Genomic DNA, 22,929 nt, shown 5'->3' with positions numbered 1-22,929 from the left:
ATCTATATGCTTTCTTAACCATATGCAAGAGTAAAACCAAGAGAAACTCCATGGAACAGCCCTTAGTTTCCTCTCTACCTTATGAAAAATCTTCAGTGCAGACTAGAGTCACCTACTCTCTGTTGTTCCACATTTCTGGATTCCCTCCTTCCCCCCCATTTACCGAGATTTATTTAAATTTGTCACTGGTGTAAAAAGTGATAGACTGGACGTGGACAGTATTGGGGTTTTGTTAGAACAATTACAAATCAAAAGGCCCTTTAAAATGTCCAAACCCAATCTTTCTCCATGGTGTCTAGGTGACAGAAACAAATATTTATGGGAGATGCTACCGGGAAAGAAAAGTTTGGAGGAAAGAAACTTCATAGCAAAACAATTTCAGTTGCGTGATTTAAATGCGGGAACATAAATGTTTCAATGTTGCAATAAGAGTGACTGGAAAGTGCATGACCGTATGTTTTTCAAACTAGTTGCGTTTAACCCAGCCTCCTACTTGTTCAGCAACTTAGCCAGGTCGTGATGGCAAAAAGCTATTTCAGTTCGGCCTCGATTTTGAGCCAAACGTGACCAAAGACCAATGTACTAAGCTAGGCTTTCTAGCACTCTTTTAACGTAGCTAAATTCAAGAGGCACTTGTGTGGTCTAAAAATTGGCCGAATGAAACGAAGCTGAACTGTTATGCAAAGAGCGCTGAATAGCACCAGGGGGGTGGAAAAGAAGTATCGCCTACTGTCCACTGCATGAACTGTCCCCAAAGGGTCAAACTGTTCAGCTTCAGCCCCTTTGCCAGGCTCAAGCCTACTTTGCAGGAACAAAAGCCCAAAGCAGGCAGTGATCAAGAAACAGGAGCACAATGATTTAAGCTCATCACACAGCCCAGAAATAAAGGGCACTGAGCTGGCGTGTGAGTGAGTGAGAGAGACCTTTAGAAAGGCTTTGTTCCTTATAAGAAGCTTGAACTCTGAGGCGACCCAAAAGTCCTAAAAGTTTAGGGTAGGTGTTGCTGAGGGACCTTTGGCTCCAGCCCATCCACGCTTCGACCTCACAAGTTGCGAGCGAGCATGAACGGCTCGCTGCTGCGCCAGGTGACCGGGGCCCTGAGCTGGGGACAGGGCATGTGTGCTCACGGGAGGGAGAACAAGGGTGTGTTTGGATGTTGCTGTACTGTGGCTAAAACCTAGGGCGCGCTCTGCACGTGCTGCGGCTTGCAGGAAGGGGCTGGCCAGGGTGAGGGGCCGCCAGCCCATGGCACTTAGTTGCGGTTCTCGGCCTCAGTTCCTGTTGGCATTGCGGGTGTTGAGAGAGTCAGCCCGGGGCACCCTCCACCCTTCAGTGTGTTACAGTGCCCCCCGCACCCAATCCCAAAGACTCGCTTTCCTCCCCCTTTCGTGTCTGTGGCAATGAAGCAGCGGGCCAGATTAATGCATTGGTTGGGTTTCACCCTGAGCCCTCCTTGCCCCTGTGGCTTCAAGGCGTCTTTTCCCTCTAGCACAGAGCCCCCCGGTGGGGCTGTGCCCCCGTTTTAGGCCGATTGTTCCCTTCCAGATTTGCATGGCAGGTGCAGGCCTGCGGAGTGATTTTTAGCCCCATGCCCCCCCCCCTCCGTCTCCCCCAAAGGGTGTCTGCGTGCTGTGAAAAAGGCCGCCGGTCCCCTCCTTTCCCATGAAGAAGAGAAGACGCCGGAGCCCGCGTGAACATGCTTCAGTTTTCTTATTATTTTCTATAGATCTGGGCAAAAGAACAGCCGATTGTGTGAAAAACCCGGTGCCTGCAAAAGGGACATTGGCCATCCAGGCGAAGGTGCGAGAGCGAGCGAGCACTAATCGCTGAACCAGGAGACAAATACGATTACCAGCTTCGAGCCTTGAGTCAGAAAGTCTCATAGACTTTAAGATGTTAATCCCCAACATAATCCTTCCTTTGGCGTGTAGGAATAGTGCAGCCACAAGAGTTGTTTTGTTATTTATATTGGCGTTTAATAAAACTCAGCCAGTGGTGAATGGGCTGCCCACTCTCCAATGGTAATTAATTCCCTATTTCAGTGACCCAATTGTGCTGGGATAGAGCAGTGGGACAGTCCCACTGCCCCAGCCCGCCTTTGTGCAGCTACACAGCTCTCGTGCTTCAACAGCTATGGAAACTCATTCTTTTGATGTCATTCAAGGAGTTTTCCTTGGGCATCTTCTAAACTTCAAGGACCCTTTTCTTTCTCAAACGCATGAAAAGCAGGGCTAGCTTGACCACCTCTGTAGAATTTAATGATTTGGTGAAAGGGCCTTTTGGGGGTTTGTGTAAGGAGAGAGAGAAAGAACATTTGGCAGGGGGCTATCCAAACTTGAGCGCACCAACCTCATTCAGCTCCTAATATATACAGATCTTAAAAGCCATCCTTCCTTATTACACATACTTCTGGGCGTCTCTTGCCCAAGCCATTTTTTCAAAAAGAATCTGCTGAGAAACGTGTATTATTTTACACTCTTGCCACACATTCAAATAGGAGCATGTTGGCATTGTGCACTCGCAGCCCTGAGAAAAAAAAAAACAAAAAAAACGAAGACGGTATTTTCAGCCATTAAAAGGGCAAGCTAAACTGGGTGGAATCGGTTCGGTTAGTGTTCTAACCAAGGATGCGCTATTTGCTTTTATAGGTTGGGCCTTAGGCAGAGTCGAGGAGAAAGTAATAGCAATTAGCTGGCTGGAGAAGGAAGGTGTGAAATAAACACGTGAAGAACATGCAATGGCGCTGCAAAGCAGTCCCAGCACAAGCAGCTCCTTCTATGTCTTTATACACACTTAAAAAAACACCCACCTTCGCAAGTCACAGAAACAATTCTGAATTCAACTAAGAAAATACAGAGTGAACCATATGGCCAGGGTGGCTCGAGTTGGCTGCATTTTCCCCCAGACAAAGAAGGGATTGAGAGTTGAAGGAAAGGAGAAAAAAACCAACTTTCCGGCTGATGAAGCTGTTGTCTGGAGGCAATGATCCCAAATCTCAAGGCTTTATTCCAGGCTCCGACTGAGACGTGATATGTCATATGATTAGCATCTTTCATATTTACAAGAGTAGTATAGGCTGCCAGTCTTTAGAGAAAGGCGAGAGAAAGAAGGGGCATATGCTGAAATGGATTTAGCATTTGAAAGAGTGAAAAGAGATCGGATAAATACACTTAAACGAGGATTTAGTTTTACTCCTGTTGAGTTCTAATGGATTGTTGATTGAGATTTTAGGGAGCTGTAACAGAGGTGTCAGCAGTAATTTAAAGGAGCTATTCAGTCATCTACTGTTTCTTCTTCTTCCACACTTCACTTATTAATGTCTTCAATCACTACTTGGGCCAGAAACACGTATCAAATATGATAGCGAGAAGTGCTCGCTCTCTCTCTAAAATTTAAGAAAATGGATAGCTGCAAAGTTTAGACTGTGTAATGCAGTTCTGTTTCTTCACACACAAAGAACAGCACTTCAGCTTCTGCTGGCAGCAGACTTGCATCAGATTTAAGTCATTATCTGTACTGATGTCGTGTGATTATTCAAATGTTCTTTCTTCACTACCTTTCTTTATTAAACCTTTGATAGTTCAAAAGGATAGTTATTCAGATTGGTCTAGCAGAAAGAAAGAGTGCACTGGCACCACCTAGTGGACAATCCTTATTTTATCACAAGATCATTTTTAGGCTCTGGAAGAACTTACAAGTACAATGAACAACACATGCGTATTATATAAAATCACATTGCAAAACCAAGCTTTCTACATGATATACAAGAAATACTGGTTACTGGTTTCAAGCTGTTTCAGAAACTAGGAAGAATGGCTTGAATATCTTAACTAAGCAAAATTTCCAAACAACGTAACACTTTCAATACAAAACATTCTTAGACCTGGGGCCTAAACATATTCTCTGATAAAAATATATTTTCAATAAGCTACAAGAGGCTTCTCTGGTTGTTTTTTGGGCATTTTATAAGGGCTGTTCTGGTTAGTTTCCAGACTTCTTGTCTCATGTACAGGTTTCCTCTTTTACATTCAGCTCTGTCATGGAATAGCATGCTATGAAGTTGTATTCATATCATTCAAGTGGACAGCAGCACTGAAGAGAAAGAATAAGTATTTGTGGGTGGCTAAAGACACATTCTTCTTTTTAAATTCTCACCAAAGATTTTATTTTTAACGGGAGTCATGGAATGTTTCATTTACTCATGAAGGAAAAAAATAAAAAAAAGCTTCAGTGTCTTATATCAATGGATTTGCAAATAAGCCAAGTAAGAATTCTTCTAAGACAGGCCATGCTAAATGATGATGTAATTCTAAAGATCAATTAAATACTTTTCAAAGGTTATTTTTAAAAAGTAAGGGGGGAAAAAAGCATTTTTCTCTCTATAAAAGCTTAGCCAAAATGTAGGATTGGCTGAAAGAACCCATATTCTCAGAGAGTGAAAACACTTTCATTTTTATTATTGTTTGAAATACTGTGTGTAAAATGTTTATCCACACACCAAAAACACATTGTTACATTCTTGTACCCTCAGTCACAATGATTAACACTTCACTCCACAAGTGGTCCCACTGGAAACAAAGGTGCAATTTAATGTGAGTAAGGGTATCATAATCTGGCCCATAAAGAAGATGAGATAATTAGATCGTGAAACAACCACTTATGAAATCATAGCAAAAATCCCTTTGAAGTCACTGGAAGCAAGAGCTGGCCCAAAGTAAAGAAGCACTCCATCCTATGTTATTATTCATGATGGACTGCCAGCACATGTAATAGATTCAGGTGGTGGCTATGGTTTGTTTCCTGGTATTTAGAGCCTGGAATGGTGGCAGTAATATCTTAAATTTTCCAGCATGGCTACAGGAAAAATGCTTTTATCACACCAACTCCTGATAGTCAAGGACACATATGGATGCATATAACTATAGGTAATTAAAATAAGGGCAATAGGAGAGGAGAAGACACTGCATTAATGTATGGTCTGTGAATATACCATCTTAACTTTTAACTTAAAAAATTCTGTTTTCAGCAAGTATTTAACATCTCAACTACAGAATCGGGTAAGGCTGGAAAGGACTTCTTGGATCTATAGAACCTATTTTGTACTATACCCATCACTATGTTATTTGAGCACCCAGTCCAACCTCTGTGTGTGGCAAGTAGCATAAAACACATCATGTGTGAGAGAGATGGATGTTTTCTTTTTCTCCATTAACTATATAGCCATGAGGTATTGCTGGAGATATTGGGGCACAGCATATTTTCTCTCCATTAGGTACATTTCCCCCTCAGTTAGTCCTAAACAATGGCTCAGGTCACCAATAACTTGAGTTCTATTTTCAGTGTGTATTTCATTTTGCCCTCTTGCTCTTACCACTGTGATTACTTTTAGTGCTAGATTAAATTACCTGGAATGTATTTAAAACTAGGAAAACATACTTTAAAACTTCTGTTAATTGCTATGACCACTATAAGAGTATATACAAAATTTGATATAATAATTTGAATTGCTGCTTCACACTAAAAATCCTGTGTGTTGCCAAACCAGCCGGAGATTTTTCAGGGTGCATGGCTTCATTCCTAGATACAAGTGGCAATAATTAAGCCTGGAGGTCACACATACACAGATAACCAAAGTTAGATCTGTGTTGGATAGGATAGGGTATAATCTTGTGACCATTTGTAAATGGGAATGGCTGTAGTTTGCTGACATGGCTATTTGAGCATCCCACAGCAATAACTGGTTCCCCATGTAGGTAGTTATAGACTGTAATCAAGTCACCCCCTTAATCTTCTCTTTGTAACACTGACATATATTTAGCTTATCAATTTGTTTGAAAACACGAGTCCTTCTTCACCCTCCAATCCCTATACAAATTGTCTGATTTAGGGTAAAATTATTTCTTATTTTCAGGTTTTTAAAAAGGCTGAAATTGATCAGGAGTATCAACAATACATGGGGCAAAGTGTACCCATCATTAGACAGATTCTAGAAAATCCCAAACTTGATATCTATATTAGTAAGGAACACAAGACCATCCATAACTCAGTGCTCCCAGCTACTGGGCCTTCTGGTTTTGGGTATAAGAATTACCCCATAGGCAAAATCCCATATCAGATGTCTCCAGGCATTTCTTTTGAAAGGAGGGGACCATTCACTGTAATGTATACAGGATCATGGTTCCAAGCCAGGTACTGGACTCAAATGGTGGACAATCCCAGAGAACATCTGCAGGGGTCTTTTAATATTCCTTCCAGACTCACAGCTACACACATGAGATGCCTGATGGGGTGAGGAGCACACCAGGGGCACAGAACAGCACAGGGCACTTGGAGGTCTATAGAAAGTAACCTTTAGGAGCTTCATAGCTGCCCTATGAAGGTTCCAGGGACACCTCTAGGGTGACCACATTTTGTTCCTGTCAGACAACACTACCCTGTGGCTTATCTCAACAACCAAGGGGGAACTTGGAGCTCTTTTCTACATGTAGAAGTAATGGAGAAAATGAAATGGGCAGAGAAGAACATATTTTCCATAAGAGGAATATACATGAAGAGAGAACAGAATCAGAAGGCAGATGGCTTAGCAGACATGCAGTCAACAGCTCAGAATGGTGTATAAATCAGGACACTGTCAACCTGATTTTACAGAAATATGACCTCTGAGATGTCAATCTGTTTGCTAGTCAGAAGAACAGAACGTCGACAAAGTACTTCACACCAGGAAAGCAGATGCCAGGTCCCTGGGGACGGATGCTCTCTCACACAGCCACAGGACCTGCTTTACACAGTCCCACCTCTTCTACTTCTAGGGAAGGGAATTCAGAAGATAAGGTGAGAAGCAGCAAAAGGTGATAGTTCTATCTCCATACTAGTTGAGTAGACCGGGGTTTTCTTGGCATTAGAACCCCCACTGCATCTACCAGTAAGACTGGTTATTCTTCACCTATTCTCCATCCAGGCAGTCTACTCAGACTATCTACCAAAGTGATTGGGACTCTTCTCTCTTCCAGAAAGGATTTATCAGTAAAGGCCTACTCCTTTGTCGGGACAAGATATAGCTCAAAACAAAAAACTCAAGGACCCTGGCATCTCAGCTCTTCTGGACTTTCTTCAGGACTGTATGGACAAATGACTTCAGCCAAGCACCACAGTGCATCAGATGTCAGCCGTAAGTAGTATCTTACATGCAGGGTCCTGTGATTCCTTGGCAGGGAATCCTCAAGTATCCAGATTTCTCTGGACTATCAGATTGGTCTGACTGCAGGTCTAACCAATCTTTCCTAAATGGGACCTACCACTGCTGCTGAAAGCCCTCACCCACCTTTTTGAACTATTGACATCGGTCACTCCCTTCTATTGATCCATCAAAACCTATTTCTGGTCACTATCACATCTGTTAATGAGTCTCAGAGTTGGCAGCTTTATCCACACACTGATCACAAGGTGGTATTAAGATTCACATAACCTTCCTTGCCAAAGGTGACCTCCTCTTTCCATGCCTCACATTAAGGCATCCTCCCATTATTCTGTCCAAAGCCAGAGCATCTTACAAAAAACCGTGGCATAATCAGGATGTCTGTAGATCCCTAAGGAGCTATCAAGCACATCAAACTGACAATAAGATCGGGCTCCTTGTTCATCTCCTTTCATCTGAAGTGCCAATGGTTCCAGGTAGCCAAACTATCTCTGGTCAGATGGATCGAGTTATGCTTTGCAGAGTCGTACAATACATCAAGAGCACTTGTTCCTGATAGAATCAAGGGACACTCCACAAGGTCTATGATAAAAGAGCCTATGCTTCCACTGAGTCTGTAGGACAGCAACATGGTCCTCTATTAATGACTTCATTAGACACTACAGTAACTCCTCACTTAACGTTGTAGTTATGTTCCTGAAAAATGTGACTTTAAGCGAAACGATGTTAAGCGAATCCAATTTCCCCATAAGAATTAATGTAAATGAGGGGGTTAGGTTCCAGGGAAATTTTTTTCACCAGACAAAAGACTATATTTTATACACACACACACACAGTATAAGTTTTAAACAAACAATTTAATACTGGTACACGGTGATGATGATTGTGAAGCTTGGTTGAGGTGGAGGAGTCAGAGGGTGGGATATTTCCCTTACTGCTAAATGATGAACTAGCAATTGGCTGAGTCCTCGAGGGTTAACTCTCTCACTCTGCAAGGCAGCAGGAATGAGGGAGATATGTGCATTTCCCCTTTAAGTACACTCCCTTGTTAATTAGATCAGCTTGCTGAGACCGCAGCTGCTGCAAGCTCCCTCCGTCCTGAGCCCTGGTGTGTCCCCCCCTGCTCTATGGAAGATGGGGTAAGCGGGGTGCAGGAGCAGGGGGGAGGGGGACACCCTGACATTAGCCCCCCTCTTCCTTCCCTCCCCCCAGCACAGCAAGCAGGAGTCTTGGGGAGAAGCTCCAAGGCAGAGGGCAGAAGCAGCACATGGCAGTGGGGGGAGGGACAGCTGCAATTGCTAGCCTGCTGGGCAGCTGCAGCCCAGGGAACTTAGGGGAGCGGGGAGCTGATGGGGGCTGCCGGTCCACCCTGGTTCCAAGCCCCCACCAGCTAGCTGCAACAGGCTGCTCTTCCTGCAAGCAGTAGACAAAGCAGGCGGCTGCCAAACGACGTTAGAAGGGAGCATTGCACAACTTTAAACGAGCATGTTCCCTAATTGATCAGCAACGTAACAATGAAACAACGTTAACTGGGACGACTTTAAGTGAGGAGTTACTGTATAAGGTGGAATTTCTACCTTCCACAGAGGCTTCCTCCATAGTCTTAATCATTCCCATAACTTTCTCTGAGCCAGGGCGTTGGAGCGGAGCCCGGAGCTGGAGCGCGGAGCAGTGGAGCTGCAGGTTTTTGCCTGGAGCTGGAGAGACCCTTATAATTCTGTGATATGTTGTTTGAGATGGGATGGCCAGTATTGCACACAGTATTCCAAAGGAAGCGGTACCACTACTTCACATAATGTCATTATAATATTTTTCCATCTTATTCTTCATTCCATTCCTCATGCATCCTAACATCTTATTTGTTTTTTATTTTTTTCGGACTGCAGCTGCACATTGAGTAAAGGTCTCATTGAGCTGTCCACAATTATGCTCATGTCCCTTTCCTGAGCTAATAGAGTTAATTTAGAACCTGTATGGTGTATGAGGAATTCAAATTTCCTCTTCCAATGTGCATTAATTTTCAATTATCAACACTGAATTTCATCTGCCATTGTGTTGCCCATTCACCTACCTATAGTAGGTCACTATGGAGTTCTCTGTCTTCCTTGGACTTGACTAGCACATAACATTTTGTGTGGTCTGCAAATTTTGCTACCTCACTGCTTCAACTCTCCCTTTCTTGATTGTTGTTAAATATATTAAACAACACTGGACCTAGTACAGAACCTTGAGGCACCCTTGTATGAATCTTTTGCGACTATTAATAGATTTATTCCTACTTTTTGTTTCCTGCCTCTATTTTTCTTCTAAAACTACTTAGTTTTTGAGTAGTCTCTAAAAATCTGAGAGATTGTCATAGGCCTTTTGAAAGTCTAAAGTAAGTGTCAACTTTTCTCTTCTGTCCACTACTCACTGACATATTCAAAGAATTCTAATAGATTACTGAGACAAAATTTTCTTTGCAGAAACTGTGCTGGTTAGACCATATCTGATGTTCCAGGTGTTTTATTATTCTGTTTGTAATTATTGTTTCAACCAATTTGCAGGTATAGATATAAGGCTTACTACTGGCCTGTAATTCCCAGGATCACTCCCAGAGCATTTTTAAATTAGATCTATCATCTAAACCAGGGAGTTATGAGAGAGACACAATGCAGTGTCTCTTAAATTTAAGGACTTCAGTTATCAAGCAATTAGATGTACTTATTTTAGTGGTGCATATATGGAGTAAATACAGCGGTATCCAGGCACTGGGATATAACAAAATTATATGTTACAAGTGCTTATTTATTATATTATACTATCTATTTTAAAATATTCTTTGGTGTTACATAGAAAAGTACACAATTTCTATACCTTTTCCTGCTGTGAAAGAGATTTTTTGATTTCTTTCTTTTGCTTATTCTTTTCTTCTTCTTTCTTTTTCTCCAAGTAATATTTAAGAATGTTGTTCAGTTGTTGCTCATATTGGCTTACATGTTGCAATCCATTCTCTCTGCCTAAAAGCAGTCATACAGGACAATTACATCTTATTTTGCAACATCCATCATATAATCATATTGTCATGATGAAAATATCTAATTCCCAAAACACACCAAAAGGAAATGTTTCTCTAACCTTGAAAACTGGATTTCTGCGAGCAGCCTAACCATTATAAATCAATGGGGCTCTTCCTCTAATGTCAACAGGCAGTTAACTAATTTAGTGGGTAGAGCTTTGGCATCCAACTCTTCTCTTGCAGCAGCTCCTACCTGTAGCATCTCCTAACATGATAACTCACTGTTTCTCAAGGTGTGCAGTGTGCCCCACATATGGATGTACAAAAGCCGACCTGAGAGTGTCAGTTGTACTTTAGAGTCTCAGTTTTCATTTAAAAAAGTCTCTGGCTGTTATGGTTCCAAGGGGAACTTTAAAGACATGAGGATGGGAATATGGCCTGGTCTATGGTGCTCAGGGGTGTGAAAAATCCACATCGGAGTGCTGTAGCTATGCCAACCCAACCCCTGGAGGACACACAGCAAAATCGATGGAAGAATGTTTCAGTTGACCTAGTTACTGTCATCTAGGAGGTGATATTCCTACAGAGACAGCAAAAACCCTTTCCATTGCTGTAGGCTGCATCTACACTACCGGAGTTATGCTGGCATAGCTATCGTGTTGTTATGCCACTATAGTCCCCATAGTGTAAACATGGCCTATAACTGATTCAGTAATGTCTGACTGAGTTTGCAGAGAGCCTGAAACAATAGCTTTGAGGTGTGAACCGCCTCCTTTATTTTATTGGGACTAACTCAGATGCCAATGATATTTCAGACATCAACACAGAATCATAGAACTGGAAGGGACCTCGAGAGGTCATCTAGTCCAGTCCCCTGCACTCAAGGCAGGACGAAGTATTATCTAGACCATCCCTGACAGGTGTTTGTCCAACTTGCTCTTAAAAATCCCCAATGATGGAGATTCCACAATCTCCCTAGGCAATTTATTCCAGTGCTTAACCACTCTGACAATTAGGAAGTTTTTCCTAACGTCCAACCTAAACCACCCTTGCTGCAATTTAAGCCCATTGCTTCTTGTCCTATCCTCAGAGGTTAAGAACAACAATTTTTCTCCCTCCTCCTTGTAACAATCTTTTATGTACTTGAAAACAGTTGTGTCCCTCTCAGTTTTCTCTTCTCCAGACTAAACAAACCTAAATTTTTTCAATCTTCCCTCATAGGTCATGTTTTCTAGACCTTTAATCATTTTTGTTGGTCTTCTCTGGACTTTCTCCAATTTGTCCACATCTTTCCTGAAATGTGGCGCCCAGAACTGGACACAATACTCTAGTTGAGGCCTAATGAGCGTGGAGTAGAGCGGAAGAATTACTTCTCGTGTCTTGCTTACAATACTCCTGCTAATACATCCCAGAATGATGTTTGCTTTTTTTGCAACAGCATTACCCTGTTGACTCATATTTAGCTTGTGATCCACTATGACCCCCTAGATCCCTTTTCGCAGTACTTCTTCCTAGGCAGTCACTTCCCATTTTGTATATGTGCAACTGATTGATTGTTCCTTCCTAAGTGGAGTACTTTGCATTTGTCCTTATTGAATTTCATCCTATTTACTTCAGACCATTTCTCCAGTTTGTCCAGATCATTTTGAATTTTAATCCTATTCTCCAAAGCACTTGCAACCCCTCCCAGCTTGGTATCGTCCACAAACTTTATAAGTGTATCCCTATGTCATTATCTAAATCATTGATGAAGATATTGAACAGAACTGGACCCAGAATCGATCTCTGCAGGACCCCACTTGTTATGCCTCTCCAGCATGACTGTGAACCACTGATAACTACTCTCTGGGAACGATTTTCCAACCAGTTATGCACCCACCTTATAGTAGCTCCACCTAGGTTGTAATTCCCTAGTTTGTTTATGAGAATGTCATGCGAGACAGTATCAAAAGCCTTACTAAAGTCAAGATATACCACATCTACCACTTCCCCCCTATCCACAAGGCTTGTTACCCTGTCAAAGAAAGCTATCAGGTTGGTTTGACACAATTTGTTCTTGACAAATCCATGCTGACTGTTATTTATCACCTTATTATCTTCTAGGTGTTTGCAAATTGATTGTTTTAATTATTTGCTCCATTATCTTTCTGGGTACAGAAGTTAATCTGACTGGTCTGTAATTCCCCAGGTTGTCCTTATTTCCCTTTTTATAGATTGGAAAAGGGCAAATATAGTGCCAGTCTTCTGGATTGTCTCCTGTCTTCCATGACTTTTCAAAGATTATTGCTAATGGCTCAGCTATCTCCTCAGTCAGCTCCTTGAGTATTCTATGATGCATTTCATCAGGTCCTGGTGATTTGAAGACATCTAACTTGTCTAAGTAATTTTTGACTTGTTCTTTCCCTATTTTAGACTCTGATCCTACCTCATTTTCACTGGCATTCACTATGTTAGACGTCCAATCACCACCAACCTTCTTGGTGAAAACCGAAACAAAGAAGTCATTAAGTATGTCTGCCATTTCCACACTTTCTGTTATTGTCTTTCCCCCGTCATTGAGTAACGGGCCTACCCTGTCCTTGGTCGTCTTCTTGCTTCTAATGTATTTGTAGAATATTTTCTTGTTTCCTTTTATGTCCCTAGCTAGTTTGATCTCGTTTTGTGCCTTGGCTTTTCTAATTTTGTCCCTTGTGGTGTTTGTTTATATTCATCCTTTGTAATTTGACCGAGTTTCCACTTTTTGTAGGACTCTCTTTTGAGTTTTAGATCATGAAAGATCTCCTGGTTAAGTCAGGATGGTCTCTTGCCATACTTCCTATCTTTCCTACGCAGTGGGACAGTTTGCTCTTGTGCCCTTAATAAAGTCTCTTTGAAAAACTGCCAACTGTCTTCATTTATCTTTAAATATTTCACAGCTCAAAACATGTAAGAAAGGAGGGGAAGTATAATAAAGACCTACAACAGTGTTTCCCAAACTGTATATGTTGTAGGAAGGAGGGACCTGTGAAGGATTAGCCAAGAGGATGCAGAAGATGTATTCATTAAGATGTGTAGCCCCTTAACAACAAAAATGAGTCGCAGGAGGAAAGTCTGACCCAGGGAGCCCTTGATGCTAATTGGCAGAGGGCACACAGGGTGCCAACGGCTTTATAAGAATCCCCTGGATCCAATAGCTGCATAATTGTTCACCAAAGGGTGGCATGTGAGGTCTCCACTGGTCATCATAATCACTGTGAAATGTATGTATAGATAATATTTTAGGTGTTATGTGTCTATACAGAAAATTATGTTCTTAAAGTCTTAGAGTTAAGGCAGCTCACAGGAGATGATAAACTTCAGAAATGTTCCATTCAGGTAGGACACCTATCTCCCTGGCTGGCCATTTGTGTATTGTCTGCCTCACACTGCATGCCTATTTGGATACTGAGCCAGGTTCAAACTGAAAGACATCAACATGTACAAGAGAGGAAATCTACAGGAATAAACAGGAGGGGGGTGTCCTGTTTATGAATAAAGACAAAGAATTGGTCTGGTACATCTTGGAGGGCAGAGAGATACACTTGATCCTTCAGCGAGGTGGCAAACAAAGTGTTTGTGTGTGATGAAAGGAGAGTTACAGCCAGCCTGGCTGTAAAGGGCTGCAAGGATTTTGGGTGAGTAATACTCTCATATCTTGAGAGCATCTTGTCAATTAAGTGTAGGCTCTAGAATGCATGTTACTATTTTATATGTAACCACTTTTTCCCAATACTTCTACTTGTTACTCTATGCCTTGTTAAATAAACAAACTAGATTTCATTGTAATGCTGGCAGGCAGCCGAAGACTATCCCTGACAAAGGGGGGAACGCACTGCTGGCACAGAGCTGGAATAGCTAGTTCTGCAGCATCTGCTCATCATCCCATGTTGCAGGGTGAGGTGAAACGAACAGTATTCCACTTGCTCCTCAGATGGTGTTGAACGGTCCCAGTCACACTGAAGGGCATCCATCCAATCCAAAATTTGGAAGCAGCGGAACATCACTGAGCTGGCAAGAAATATTCTCACCAAGGAGTTGAGGGTTTCCCCAAAAACTATCCATTAGCTTCCAGAAACAAGGATCATTTAGGGAAGTGGAACCCTTAGCCACCAAGGTGGCTTTGTGACGCAGGTGAATATTCACTAGAATCCCAGATATTTCTGGGATAGCCTCTAGATTGCTTTAGGGATTGAAATTTTGGCATTTGACTTCTCCCAGAATTCCTTTGATTTATTCCATATATTCCTGGAGAGGGGAAACACTCTACAGATTTTTCCCTCTGGATGTAATCACTTCCTGGGCACCTGGTCCATGGTGTCTTTCATAGAGCGATCCAGGCCAGAAAAAAATGCTTCTATCTACCAGAACTTCTGATTCCTCATGACAAACTGTCTTACAGTCTCCATGTCCACAGGAGGCTGTGGCTCCTTCTTTATGACCCTCTTCCTCTGCCCCCCTCCAAGGAACTGGAGTAGACTCTTGGGTAGGAAGCTCCCTTTTCATTACTAATTCCCTGACTGTAGATTTTGAAAAAAAGTTTTAGAGGAAAGACGGGGAATATAACCAAAGAGGAAAGCTGCAAGTTCTAGCTCTAATTATGCTGCTTGTTGTGTTGGAGGGGAGAAGAGCTTTAGTTGCCAAAAGGAGAGATTTCAGTGAGTAAGGGAGGGAAGATGGACAAGTGGAAGTCCCTGTATTGATGAGAGAGAGCTGAGAGGAGGGACTGATGGCTGAAAGGTCAAATTCAAGAGGTGGACAGGGCTGAGGTTTGAACTGCAGGGTCTGTAAGGACTTCAGGCCCCTACCCATATTATACCTTGTGCTGGGTTTCAGCTGTACATCCATAGGCTATGAGGGTTGCCTGGCGCTGGGCTGTTTGGTGGACCTCACTTCTTGACGATTTCACTTCCTCTTTTCACCTGACTTGACTGAGTGATCTGATTGTTATAGGGTAGAGAAGACCAATGAGAAGATGGGAGCTGCTTCATTAGAGGAGCTGGCTGTTAATACTCTTTTTTTTTAACTTGTTGGCTACCTGATGATATCAGGAAAAGAAAGAGCAGCCTCATACTCGCACACTGATTACAGGCTGCTAAGCACCAGTAACTGTTTGCAGATAAGCTGTAGACATTTAAATAAGATGCAATATAGTTTTATTACAGCCAGAAAAAAAACTATTCCAAATAAGAGGTGGTTTTAAAATGAAAAATATTAATTTTTACCTTCACAGTGGTGAATTACGCATCCCCATAGTTTGTTCTTACTCAAACAGGCTAGATTTCCCACAATCAACAAATGCCTTTTTCCTCTTGTCAGAGCCACATTCATTCTCTTTTCTGAGTCTATGAACCCAACTTGTCTTGTTCTCACACATGACAAAACAATGATTTCCTTTTCTGCTCCTTGGAATGCATCTACAGTAGACACTTGGACAGCTTTAATCTCAAGAGCATCCGAGTGGACAGCACTAAGTAAATTAGAAATCTGTGGACAAATGAAGATGGTGGAGAGTCATTGGTTTCTAAATATACTAGTTACATAGTCACACTCACATCTCCAATAAAAATACATTAAACAGACTAGCAACTCTGTTGATTATATATTACAGGAGTACCTCCATCAAGTGTAAACACAAAATTTTGCACTGAGTCTATCCCTGACACAACATCCATACATCTAATGAGGGACAGCGTTCCTTCCCAGCAACCGGAGAGCCCTACATAAGACTTTGTGAGGACAGAGTGACAGGTACATATGACATACAAATCCTCATTTGCTAAATAGAGAGCATCATGTTAGACACAATGATTCCATTCCTGGCATACACATCAATTCACAATGGGCTTCCCATCCATTAATTAAAATTAGAGAGGTTCTGATGTATTATCAGTCAGTTTTCTATAACCCTGATTACGCTGGGGAGAGGGAATGAACCAAACTTCTGAGACAGTGAATCTCAGCTGTATGAATTAACACAATCCTTCTGATTTGTCTATTAACAAAGTTATGCAAATTGCTGTAAATGTGTTTAACAGCAAAGTAAATGCAAAATTTGGTCTATCTATGATCAAATGTTATTTAGCGCTCCTTCTTCACTTTTGAGTCCACCAGGAAAAAATCCAGATTGCTCAGTTCAAAGAAAAACTGTTTATCACAAGATTTGTTCTTTTGGAAGAAACAAAACTATATACACATTAACAATTTTTAATAAAGAATAGAAACTTAAATTATGAAGAAAAATGCTTTATTGCAACTTCTTAAGAACAGCCATACAGGGTCAGTATCCTGTCCTCTGAGATTGGCAAGTGCAAGCTGCTTTAGAGGGAATGAACAGAACAGGGCAATTTCAGTTGTCCAGTCCCAGCTTCTGGCAGGTGAAGGTTTAGGAACACTCAGAGCATGGGGTTGGGTACCTGAACATCTTAGCTAATAGCCACTGATGGACCTATCCTCCATGAACTTTTCTAATTCTTTTTTGATCCCAGTTATACTTGTGGCCATCACAACATCCCCGGCAATAAAGTTCCACAGGCTGACTGTGCGAAGAAGTATTTCCCTTTGTTTTAAACCTACTGTTTATTAATTTAATCAAGTGATCCCCAGTTGCAGTGTTATGTGAAGGGGTAAATAACACTTTCCTGTAACTTTCTCCACACCATTCATGATTTTATAGACCTCTATCACTTCCTCCCTTTGTCGTCTCTTTTCTAAGTTGAACAGTCACAGTCTTTTAAATCTCTCCTCATAGGAAAGCTGTTCCATACCCCTAATCACTTTTGTTGCCCTTTTCTGTACTTGTTCCAATTCTAATGTTTCTTTTTAATGAGACAAGGTGACCAGAACTGCACATTGTATTCAAGGTGTGGGCGTACAATGGATTTAGATATTGGTATCATGATATTTTCTGTTTTATTACCTATCCCCTTTCCTAATGGTTTCTAGCATTGTTAGCTTTTTTGACTGCTGCTGCACACTGAACAGATGTTTTCAGAGAACTATCCACAATGACTCCAAGATCTCTTTCTTGAGCTAATTTAGACCCCATCATTTTGTATGCATAGTTGGATTATTTTTTCCAATGTAAATTACTTTGCACTTATCAACATTAATTCCATCTGCCATTTTGTTGCCCAGTCACTCAGTGTCATGAGATCCCTTTGTAACTCTTTGCAGTCTTTTTGGACTTAACAGTTTTGAGTAGTTTTGTATTGTCTGCAAATTTTGCCACCTCATTGTTCATCCCCTTTTCCAGATCATTTATTAATATGTTGAATAGCACAGGTCCCAGTACAGATCCTTGGGGGGAACCCTTCTATTTACCTCTCTCCACTGTGAAAACTGACCATTTATTCCTCCCCTTTGTTTCCTATCTTTTAACCAGTTATTGATCTATGACAGGACCTTCCCTCTTATCCCATGACTGCTTAGTTTGCTTAAGAGCCTTTGGTGAGGGGCCTTGACAAAGGTTTTCTGTATATTATATCAACTGGATCACCATTGTCCACATGCGTGTTGACATACTAAAATAATTCTAATAGACTGAGGCATAATTTCCCTTTAGAAAAAGCAGTGTTGACTTTTTCCCAACATACTGTGGTCATCTGTGTGTCTGATAATTCTGTTCTTTATTATAATTTTAACCACATTTGCCTGGTACTGAAATTAGGCTTACCAGCCTGTCATGCTTACCAGCCTCTGGAGCCAGTTTTAAACATCACCATTAGATTAGTCATTCGGCAATTTCATATTTGAGTTCTTTCAGAACTCTTGGGTGAATACCATCTGTTTCTGGTGATTTATTTCTGGTGAATTTATCAATTTGTTCCAAAACCACCTCTACTGACTCCTCAATCTGGGACAGTTCCTCAGATTTGTCACCTAAAAAGAATGGCTCTGGTGTGTGAATCTCCCCCACATCTCTGCAGTGAAGACTCATGCAAAGAATTCAATTAGCTTCTCCACAAGTTTTCCTTGAGTGCTCCTTTAGCATCTCAATCATCCAGTGGCCCCCATTGACTGTTTAGCAGGCTTCTAATGTACTTTAGGACTAAATCAAAAAAATTGCCTCTTCCCTTGTGGCCTTCAGGACAAGCTGTTCCAAGCAGCACTCATTTATGTTGTCTAGAAATTCTATCTCTGCATCCATTCCTGAGATAACATACCCAGTCAATATGAGGATAGTTGAAAATCCTAATTATTTCTGAGTTTTCTGCCATTGTAGCCTCTCTAATCTCCCTCAGCATTTCACCATCCTGGTCAGGTGGTCAATAGTATATTCCTACTGTTATACTCTTATTGTTCAAACATGGAATTCCTATCCATAGAGATTCTATGGTGTAGTTTGATTCGTTGAGGATTTTTATTATATTTGAATTAATGCTTTCTTTCACTTATAGTCAGGGCCGGCTCTACCATTTTTGCTGCCCCAAGCGCAAAAAAAAAAAAAAAAAAAGCCGCTCGGACTGTGCCGCCCCAAGAATGGACAGAATGCCGCCCCAGGCACGTGCTTCCTCCACTGGTGCCTGGAGCCGGCCCTGCTTATGGTGCAACTCCCCTACGTGCGAAACCTATTCTGTCATTCCTATATATTTTGTCGCATGCTATTACCGTGTGCCAGTGATTCTCCTCATTCCACAAAGTTTCTGTGATGCCTATTATATTAATATTCTCATTTACTGCCAGGCACTCTAGGTCACCGATCTTAGTATTTAAACTTCTAGCATTTGTATATAAGCACTTGTACATTTTGTCAATATTCAGTTGCTTGCCTTCATGTATTACATTTAAATGGGACTCATTTATGGTTGACTGGTCATCACTTCTTGTGAAAAGTATAGTACATACCTTATACATCTGTGACTTATATAGTGTAATCACTCCAATCATGGATCCCTCTATTCCACTCGCAATCAGAGACTGGATAAGCTTGATTATAAAATAAACTTCTGCCATATTATAAAAGCTATTATCTCTTTCAATCTGGAGATGGGAAAGATATTTCAAATTATGCTCTGCTGAAAGGCTATTTAAAAAAAACATTTAGCCATCCAACGATAATGCAAAAACTCTAACAAGTAAAATCCCAAACCAAGATATCTATTGATTATTATAGAAGTTATTTAAAAACCTACCTGCTCTGTCCCATTAACATTAAAGAAACATAGTGTTGGAAGCCAATCCAATAGAGGACTTCTGTCCATCTCTGAAATGCCATCCAACAGATTTCCTTCATAGAACAGGTCATTGACTACAGCACTAATAGCAGGGTGACAGCGATACTGTGTCCTAAGAAAGACTGCATCGTGTCCCTACAGAAATGCAACATTAAAAAAAAGTGAAGAAAATGTAAATAGTTGCTAATCACTTTGCAATACATTGCTGGGAAATTGCTTAATAATTTATATCAATCAAGCAACTAATAGAAAAGATTTATTTAATCAGTGGTCCCCAAACTTTTTTGTTCACTTCCGCCCCCACACACACTTACTTATCTGGTCTGTGCCCCCACAGAAGCCAGAGTTGGGGAGTCGGGGCCAGAGCTGAGGTCAGGGCCAGAGCCGTGATGGGGAGCCAGGGCCACGGCGGGAGCTGGGGCCAGAGCTGGGGGCAGAGCGGAGCTGGGTGGCAAATTGAGGGGTTCAATTACTGATAAGCAATACTTATAGAAAAAAAATCTGGACAAAACAACTTAAAAAAATCACTCTCCTAAAATAACATTTACACTAAATTGCATTTAGATTAACTGCCTCAGAGAACACAGGAGTGAAATCCTGGCACCACTAAATTCAACAGGGCCTGGATTTCATCCCATATCTTTTTAAAAGATGTGTTTAGCAGCACATACCATCAAACAAAGCCGGTCAAAGAGAGTCTGCTCCAATCCATTATTATGAGCACCTTCAGACCCTTGAATAGTTGGTGGAAGCTGCTTAGGGTCTCCAACTAGAATCAGCTTTTCACACTCAAACCTGCAATCAGTATTCCAATGAAAATCCAAAACACAAATTCTAATTGTTATAAGTACTGTAATTAATTCATTTTTTACAATGTGGTTCTCTTTATAATTAGCAGTTTGCTTTGTACTGGGTTCCTCTTCTATTAACACCTTGTGACAGAGTGAACTGTCAAATGTGGGGAGAAAAAAACCAAAAAAAAACCCCAATCCCACAAGCAGGTGACGCCAATTAACCTCTTAGGGGCTGCTAAGAGTGGGAGGAGTCTGGGCCTATATAAGTCAGACCTAGCACCTTCCAAGGGAAGCGAGAAGGAGAGGCAACATCCAAGAAGACTGGGACGCTGAAGGAGTGCCAACGTGGCAAAACAGTGCCAGAAAGGGGAAGGAGAAGAAAACAAAATCACCTGGGGGAAAATGTTCTCAGTTTAGGAAAAGTTGGGCCTAGGCTGGGGCTTGCCTCCCTAGGAAACCTTGGACTTGCCTGAGAGGTAAGATAATTTATGGGAAATGGGGCTAAAGACTTTGGTTGTTGATGATGGTAAACTCAATAGTGATATAGACCCCTTTTAAAGGTACTCCAACATTCTCTCTAGTATCCTTTTTCTTCCCCCACCTCTTCTGTGATGGTGAGATCATCCTGGGCCCCCAGGCAATGGCTTGGTGTCATGTGGAATTTGGGGCTTAGCTGGAGGGCCAAGTCATATTCATGATGAACTCCCTGGAGCTTTTAAGAATCCACCAATTCACATCCCTCCTTTGTCAACTGAATTAAATAGGTGTCCGCTAAATGCATACTAGTCCAGAATTTGTCTTTTCTCTTTATATGAGTAAATTCATTATGTTCTTAAAATACTAAAGTGTGATTGTTAATTAAAGTTGTCACTATTCACTAAAGGTCATCGCTAAACAGAAATGTAAACCGTTGATTTGTACCTTGCAATGGGAAGAAGAGAAACAGGTTCTGTCATCTGACTGCACTCATCCAGCACCACCACAGGAAACTTAAGGTTATTCATGGAAGGGAATGGGCAGGCAGCACAGGTTGCTCCAACCACTCTCACCTTTGGGGGAGGGAGGGAAGAGATTTAATAACCTACACAAATACATTGCTACCACTTCCATGATAGCATAAGTTACATAATTAAATTTCTATCTATCTAGGCATTTCTAGTGTACCCATCACTGTGGTATACAGATACCAAAGACTGAATTTCAACTTCTACTCTAACATCTCCTGGTACACACACTTCTTCAAAGCTGCGTTAACACTTTTGCCCCCTCCCACACAAGTAAATCTTTTATATTACATTTAAGGTTCCAGAGGACACCTCTTATCTTGTGATTCCTTTTCTTCAATACATTTAAAGTAGAACTCAGTCATACAAGCTTCATTTATAAAGTATATTGGGGAAAAAACTTGTCAGGGTCTAGGGTATATCTCATTCTACACCAGTATAAGGCTTTGACAGCATCAGACATCAGAGGGGACTGCCAGTTTATCCATGCTTGGCCTCTCAAGTAAAGATTTCTAAAATATTTATTCTCTCTTCTTTCAATCACTGTTTAGTACCTGTTGCAGAATAGCTTTATTGGTTCCCAGCTTATGATGTTCAATACTCTTCCTCACAAATATTTTTTCTGCCGGAGTTAAATCTTTTTTCATCAGGGCAAGCAGTTCTTTTAATTGTTCATTTTCACTTCCAGAGCCAGCATGTAAGCTTTAAAAATATTTTGAAATGAGTTATGAATAATGAATATAACTGCTTTTAGCACTCAAATGCAGGAAGTATATAAAAATAGTTCTATTCACAACTTCAGTGTGACTGATTTAGTTAATGTTTGTAAATCTTCACAATACCCATGTGAGATAGGTAAGATTCTCTCCATTGTATAATGGAAGACACAACCATAAGTCATGAGTGCCCAAAGCCACATAGCAAGTCAGCTGCAGTCTGGATTAGAACTGAGGAGTTCGTTTTTCATTCTTATGCAGGCATGTTTATCATTGATATCTGTGTGACACTCAGCTGGCGATTCTGAGTAATTGAACAGTTTTCAAAGCTCTTCTCAGTTCATGCTATGCTTTAACTGAAATTGCACAGAAAATGCTATCTAGATCACTTCTGCTTAAATCATACCAACTTTTAAACAGATGTCTAAAACCCAAACCATTTTAGATTAATACCGCCATATAAGACTGTTTGATTACAAACTATAAGCCATTACAACTATTACATTTTCTGTAAAATCAACTGCTCTGCAAGAGATATTGAAAAACACAATAAAATCATATTTCCATAGCCTTCACAGCCATTGCCTTACAGTACCACTTACTACTATCAACTGTGTGATCTATTCAGTCCTCTGAAGATCTTAAGCCTTTTACCTGTAAGGAAGAACTGGCTTGGCAATTTTTCTAACACTTCCAACTCTGATAAAGTCCTCAAATCCAAGTTCTAGTAGACTTTGAAAAAAGATGCAAGACATTTATTGTAGAAATGGAACAAAATGCAAAACTTGCATGGAAAATGACTGCTCTTAAGAGTGACAGTTAATCAAAACACTGATTAACACAAACTTTTTTACAGCCAATTTATCATGGGAAGTAATGCCATGAACTACAAAACATGCATTGTTCATTTATTTTGACAAGAGTAGATTAATTTTAATTATATTTCTCACAGTGCTTGATACTTTTATAAGTCCTCCCAAAAGCACTCCTCACCTGCATCCTGTTGCCTTCTCCTTATCTCTCCTTTCATC

At 41.1% G+C, this 22,929-nt stretch overlaps 1 protein-coding gene across 1 annotated transcript in view; it reads right to left on the bottom strand.

Moving 5' to 3' along the window:
- Nucleotides 1-2,397: 2,397 nt before the first annotated feature.
- Nucleotides 2,398-22,929, bottom strand: part of ZGRF1 (zinc finger GRF-type containing 1) — a 51,117-nt gene continuing 30,585 nt past the window's right edge. The window contains exons 21-29 of the mRNA XM_065405157.1: nucleotides 22,553-22,630; nucleotides 21,737-21,884; nucleotides 21,100-21,227; nucleotides 20,056-20,179; nucleotides 19,343-19,519; nucleotides 19,056-19,190; nucleotides 15,434-15,695; nucleotides 10,052-10,194; nucleotides 2,398-2,526 (exon numbers count right to left, since the gene is read on the bottom strand). Coding sequence (XP_065261229.1) covers nucleotides 2,398-2,526; nucleotides 10,052-10,194; nucleotides 15,434-15,695; nucleotides 19,056-19,190; nucleotides 19,343-19,519; nucleotides 20,056-20,179; nucleotides 21,100-21,227; nucleotides 21,737-21,884; nucleotides 22,553-22,630 — 1,324 coding nt within the window. The remainder of the gene's footprint in view (nucleotides 2,527-10,051; nucleotides 10,195-15,433; nucleotides 15,696-19,055; nucleotides 19,191-19,342; nucleotides 19,520-20,055; nucleotides 20,180-21,099; nucleotides 21,228-21,736; nucleotides 21,885-22,552; nucleotides 22,631-22,929) is intronic.

This window comes from Emys orbicularis, chromosome 5 (assembly GCF_028017835.1).
Source record: "Emys orbicularis isolate rEmyOrb1 chromosome 5, rEmyOrb1.hap1, whole genome shotgun sequence".
Taxonomy (NCBI): Eukaryota; Metazoa; Chordata; order Testudines; family Emydidae; genus Emys; species Emys orbicularis.
Note: the sequence above shows the minus strand (reverse complement) of the source record. Positions and strands in the feature narration are given on the sequence as shown.